General features: G+C 34.2%; 1 protein-coding gene across 1 annotated transcript; it reads right to left on the minus strand.

The window, feature by feature from the left end:
- Positions 1-486: 486 nt before the first annotated feature.
- On the minus strand, positions 487-2,222 carry LOC131175988 (UDP-glycosyltransferase 90A1-like). Its single transcript, XM_058140938.1, has one exon. It carries the CDS (start codon positions 1,953-1,955, stop codon positions 543-545), a length of 1,413 nt encoding a protein of 470 aa, XP_057996921.1. The 5' UTR covers positions 1,956-2,222; the 3' UTR covers positions 487-542.
- Between the last annotated feature and the right edge of the window lie 3,985 nt (positions 2,223-6,207).

Consider the following 6,207-nt stretch of genomic DNA (forward strand, 5'->3'; position numbering starts at 1 on the left):
TGCACTGTATATAGTATCAATCACCCATAAAAAAAAAAAATTTGTTTTTTTAAATTTAATAATATAAGACTTATTTTATGAGTGATGGTGTGAAAGTATTAATAATTTGTTTTATTTATTTATATTTTTCTTTATAAGTAATTTTTTCTTGTCAATTAATTTTTTTTTTTAATTTCTCACTTGATATATCTGAACGAAGCTTAAAACATAGGTAAAATTTTGCCTTATTAAATGCACAAAATGTTGATGGGAATTTTCATTATCCTAATAATGTAAATCCATGATCAACAAGTTTTAAATATTTAAAATTGTAATTATTTTTACGAAAATTATTGTGTGAATTAATAATAATAAAAAATAATATTTTTTAAAAAATAAAATAATAATTTTTCTTAATTTGAAGAAAATAAAATTTTATATTCAGATAAAAAAATACATACACACAAAATGCACTCTATAATCTTTCTTATTTTTAATTCTAGCGTATAAAATAAACCCTTATATTATTATAATTTTCAGGGTAAGATGAAAAAAAAAAGACACTATTCATTCTCATTCACGTCATCTTTGCTACGGCAAAACTCCTGAAGAGGAATGTCTAACGTGCGCCAGGATGAGCCAGTACCTTCCTCCATAGCTTTCTTGGCCATCTCTGCAAACTCGTTCACCTTTTTTCTTACCTTCTTCCCCATCTCTCCTTCCATCAACTCCTTCACCATCTTTTCTAAACCTTCCCATTTCACAAACCCTCTCACTGATCCATTACAGGTTTCTACTCTCAACCCTATTTTTATCTCCTCCACCACCATTCTTGCATTTAAGTGCTGCTCTGCCATCATGGGCCATGCAAGAATTGGCACCCCTGCACATATGCTCTCTAGTACTGAGTTCCATCCACAGTGGCTCAAGAACCCTTGTATACTTGGGTGCATTAATATCTCCATTTGATCCACCCAATCCCTCACTATAATTCCTCTTTCCTTCACCCTCTCTTCAAACCCATCTCCCAACTCTGATTCTTTTTCCCTTATAACCCACAGGAAGTTTACCCTAGATTCTTCCAAACCAGTTCTTATCTCCTTGAGCTGTTCTGCTGAGATCTCCGCCTGAGATCCAAACGCCACGTATAGGACCGAGCTTCCTTGCTTTTGCTTTTCATCTAACCACTGAATCCAAGTGGGTTTCTTTTGTGGATCAGTTTCAACCCGTGGTGTATTGGCTAGGCACAAGGGCCCCACACACCAGGTCTTTCGCGTACTGCGGTTACAGTAATCGACGAAAACAGGTTCAAGTTCGTAGAAGCTATTTGATAGATAACCATTACTTACTGATGCTCCTGTCAATGATTTTACCAGGAACTCAAAGTGAGGACCTTTTAATTCGGGGTCTCTGAACACCGGTTCAAAATCATTTCTAGTAACCTTAATCCATGGAAACTCACTCACATTGATTAACTCGTCATCTAACTCAGGCCCAAACAAGGCCCTACTCTCTGCTACAACTTTTGACAGGCCAGAGGCGTAATTGGACATACCATAAAATAACAGTCTTGGAATACCAAACTTCACAGCAGACTCTGCAGCCCACCACAGGAAGCCATCAAACACCATGAAGTTGACAACTGGGAAACTTTCTAGCTCCCTTTCAAAGTCCGGTTGCATACGTTCGGTGGCAAGAGCAAACTGAGGATATAGTGATATGGAGGGTAGTTTGTCCGTACTTTCGATGCCTGAAGGGATTTCAGGTACATTTTCAGGGAAAGGAAGATCAATAATAGAGGCAGTGGTATTGGAAAGAAATTTAGCAGTGAAAGGATGATTGGCCGGAGTTGTAAAGACAGTGACGGCAGTCCCACGACGGAGGAGGAGGTGGGCTAGGTGGAGGAGTGGGATGGTGTGGCCTTTGGACATAAAAGGGAATATAACTGCGTGATACTGTGGCTTAGAAGACTCCATAATAATATGCCTCAACAATAGCTTTAATGATGAAAAGAAAATGGTATTAGGAGTTATGGAAATACAGAACTCAGAATAAGAAATGGATTTATAGACGGCATAGGAAGGTGCATTTTCTATGAGATGCTACCATTATAAACTCACCACAGAACGTGGTTGCTTGCTGGTAGGCACTATAGGGTTGGAGGTTTTCAACCCGAGTTGGATCCCAAACTAAGCTGAGACTAAATATTGCCTTCAGTGAGGATGTTAATAGAGTTGGAATATTATACCCTTTCTCAACGCCTTAATACCAATCTCAAGTTGGATAGTAAGTTTTCTTGTGGTGGGCTAAATCAGGGCAACGAAGCAACTTAACCGTGAACCATAGATCACCATTTGGAGCGCTATTTTTAGAAAAACAAAAAAATAAAAAAATTGCTATAAACTTGATTTTTAACATGGGAATAAAATTTAATAATTATTAAATTTAATAATTATTAAATTAATATTATAATTAAAAAATAATATTTATGCAATGTTCTCTTTCGGTGTGCGGCCATTAAAAAATAATAATTATGTGCTTTGCGTGGCTATTACGACTGTAACGTGTGGTGCGTATTCTCTCTTTCTATTGTTTTGGAATTCCACAAAATTTCATCTTCAACTAACGATTTAAAATTAAGCAATAACTAATAAATGTAATTAATTACTCATCTAATTTCAGTTATTAATCTGATTTCTAAATAAATTCAGATTTCACTATAAATAATATTTATGCATACCAGCATCACTGAAGACATTATATGTCTATTTAATATTGAGTTTAGATTATTCAAATTATTTTTTTAAAATAAAAATATTATTTTAAATATTATTAAAAAAATAATTTAAAAAATTTATTTTATTATTTTAATATTTTTATAATTAAAATTTATTAAATTTAATTTTAAATTATTTTTAATATTCTCTAATTAATATATTTAAAAAATAATTTTCTTAATAATAATTTCAAATAAATTCTATATCTTCTATTATAAATATATTAATTTTATTCTTTTTATTTATTTTAATTAAGTATTTTTTTTAATAAAGAACTTGTTATTTTATATATATATATATATATAAATCCTTTATTTTAACTGATAATCTTGCCTGCTTGATAGAGCAAGCTAGGTGGCTAACTTTGATTTAAATTCCTCCATATTTGACTGCTTGATAATGAGTTGATGACCTCTGTAGACCATAAATTTCTTTATGACCAAGCAAATGTTTGGCAGTACTCAAATAAGTGGTGAAAGTACATTGATGCATGGCTGTGCAAAGGACAACAATTGTCGTAAAGGGTTTCGTCCCAGTACCAATCCCCACGCCACATTAATTTGCGTGTAATAGGCTGCAACAGCGTACCTATCAGAAAGTGACCGGACTAGTAACATGTTAGCCTCAAACTCAACATTAATCGTCAAACTCAACAAAGGCAGGTTGAACCCTAGTGGACCTTTTACGCCAGCGGATGCTTGCACATATGGAGGGGCCTGCTTCGTGATGCTTCGGGCCTTTGATGTTGTGGCTTCGCATCGAACTTAGATCGCTTCTCAGTGGCGGCAGCTGAATCTTCAGGGTCTTTAGACTGGCTGGGGACAAAGGCTCGTTTGAATGTGATAACCTTTCTGTGGTAACGTGGGCGAGAGCAGGAACGGCAAAAGTTTGCCGACCCAATTTGATCTACTTTGATATATATATATATATATATATATATTATTAACATTATGTTTAAAACTTAGAATTTATAGTTTAATTTTTAAAAAAATAAATTTATATTATATATTAAGAAATTAAAATAAAAAAAATTCTGTAGAGAAATTTGCCTATGCTGCCAGATGAAAAAATCTCCGCCTGGATTCTAAATTTTTGTGCGGCAGAGATAGAAACAGCGATGTCACTCCCAATTCATCCCACTGCTATCCCTAGATGAGAAACGATGAGCTGCCTAATCTTAGCTTGTACTCCCTAGTGTGTTCCATTTGACAATTTATCACATGGGATTGGGAAGCGAATATACTCAGTGAGATGAATTTCTGCGCATATTATTGGCATCATTGACGACCTCCTTTACCTGTTGAGACTCGGTATCTGGCGGATCCTTCTGAGGTATTCACCCCCGGCTTCTACACTAAGCGCCTTTCATTTGCCCTTTTGTTGTTTAGTTAATCTAAGCTTTGGCTCTCCTATTTTACCTTTATATATATAAATAATTTACAAAATTCCCATTAATTTTCAATTGATTGGTGCTCTTTTATTTATTTCGTTAAAAAAGTGTGCCACATGGCTTTATCTATCTACTATAATTTATCATAATTAATTATATATAAAAATGATATTTTAATTTATTTTTATATGAATATACGCACACATTATGTTATTTGTAGTATTGATTAATTTTATTGATTTGAGATTAAATCCTCTTTCTATATAAACATATCATGATTTATTTTTTTTTTTAAATTTTTTTCGAGGCAGAAAAACAATTTTATTAAGCATACTCATCAAGAGCCAAAATGTTACAGATAGAATGGGAGGTGAAACCCAAGTAGTAATGCAAGACAAGGTAATTCACTACAAGAAAAAAGGAGATTTGAAACCGAATATTCGGTTTCAAATCAGTGAAAATCGGTTTCTAAATACATTTAGAAACCGATTTGAAACCGAAATATTCAGTTTTAAATCCACAAGTTTCTAAATAAATTTGAAACGGAAAATGGCGTCCGTTTCAAATTCTGAAGCTATTTTCAAACCACTATTCCGTTTCAAATTTAGAAACCACATATATTCGGTTTCAAATTCCGTTTTAATTTAAAAACGGATATTTTGGTTTCAATTTTTTTGAAACAGAAATTCCGTTTCAAATCGGTTTCTAAATTCTGAAACCGATCCTTGTGTTATTGGATTAGAAACGGAAAAATTCGTTTTTAATCCGTTTCAAATTACTAGTAGAAAATTTTTATTTTTTTATTTAATATATTATTTCCTGTATTGAAGCATATAATATAATATTAATTTTAAATGCTCAACATCATAATATTTACAATATCAGGCTGTCAAATATCAAATATCAGTCAATATTATATATAAATATGACAGTGAAGGGTTATGACAATAATGTACTGTATGGAAAAATAAAATATCATAATAACAAAAAAAACAAGCTACTTGTCATTAACAAGATCATCACTCATCACCACTATCAGCCTCTCTACCATCATCCTGATGAGTCGCATCTGGAGTTGGGGCTGTAAACTGCGTACCCTGCATCATTTGTGCCATCATGTTTTGCATCATTTGTTGCATGCGCTCCTCCAGTGTCTGCTCACGTTGTCTGTATCTCTCCTCTAGCATCAACTCGCGTTGTCGGTCTCTCTCCTCCATTGCAACCAAACTATCTTTGAGCGTTGCAACACCGATGCAATTGTTGAATCTCTTCCTCCATTGCCTCCGATGAGCGCAATAGGATGCGATGAAGATGATCCATGTGATGAGCTAGGGTAAAAATTGATGCTTGAGATCCACAGAGAACCAATGATAGGAACATCGGGCCAAGGGCAACCTGATGCACAATTCTCCAATGCCGCCCAACTACGTAATGAATGTGGTCAAGGCCTGGTTGAGTTTGAAAGTAATGGTTAAATCGACGGAGTGCCATTGGCAATGGAAGCATGACAGTGAACGCCTGCAGCTACAAAAAGTTAGTAGCAAAGAAAATAAGTAATCTTAATCATTAGCAACAGATCTATATGTGTTATCGGTTAATTTATAATATGCATCCAATTATTAGAAACGGTTTAGCCAAATGGCACCAAAATCAAAAGGATTCCACAATGGCAAGGAGAAAACCAAAAAGACACTAAATACAAACTAGGAGGTAGCAACAGTTTTCACCAAGGAAAGGCCCCAACAAAACAAGGCTCACTCCAAAAGGAGCCATATCCCAAGCGATTGTCCCGAACACCATTAATAGTCAAAATAAAAAGGAATAGTCTAATTGATCTCTAGCTATAGAGACCATTGTTTAATGCAAGAGTAAAAGTTTAAGGCTTGCAATCGAAGGAGCTGCAGATCAAATCTCAAGAGCATAACCACTTCAAGCAAAAACATCAAAGATAGAATTCTCCCATCTAAAGAATCTTCTTGAGACCATAACAGCAAAGCGGCCTTACCATTTATAACTTAAATGCACAAACTAAGGTGCACATTTCATTGCACAATACTTTGT

This window comes from Hevea brasiliensis, chromosome 18 (genome assembly GCF_030052815.1).
Source record: "Hevea brasiliensis isolate MT/VB/25A 57/8 chromosome 18, ASM3005281v1, whole genome shotgun sequence".
Taxonomy (NCBI): Eukaryota; Viridiplantae; Streptophyta; class Magnoliopsida; order Malpighiales; family Euphorbiaceae; genus Hevea; species Hevea brasiliensis.

Excerpts from the sequence above, each read along its gene's own strand:
- LOC131175988 (XM_058140938.1), bottom strand. The coding sequence starts at position 1,955 with ATGGAGTCTTCTAAGCCACAGTATCACGCAGTTATATTCCCTTTTATG.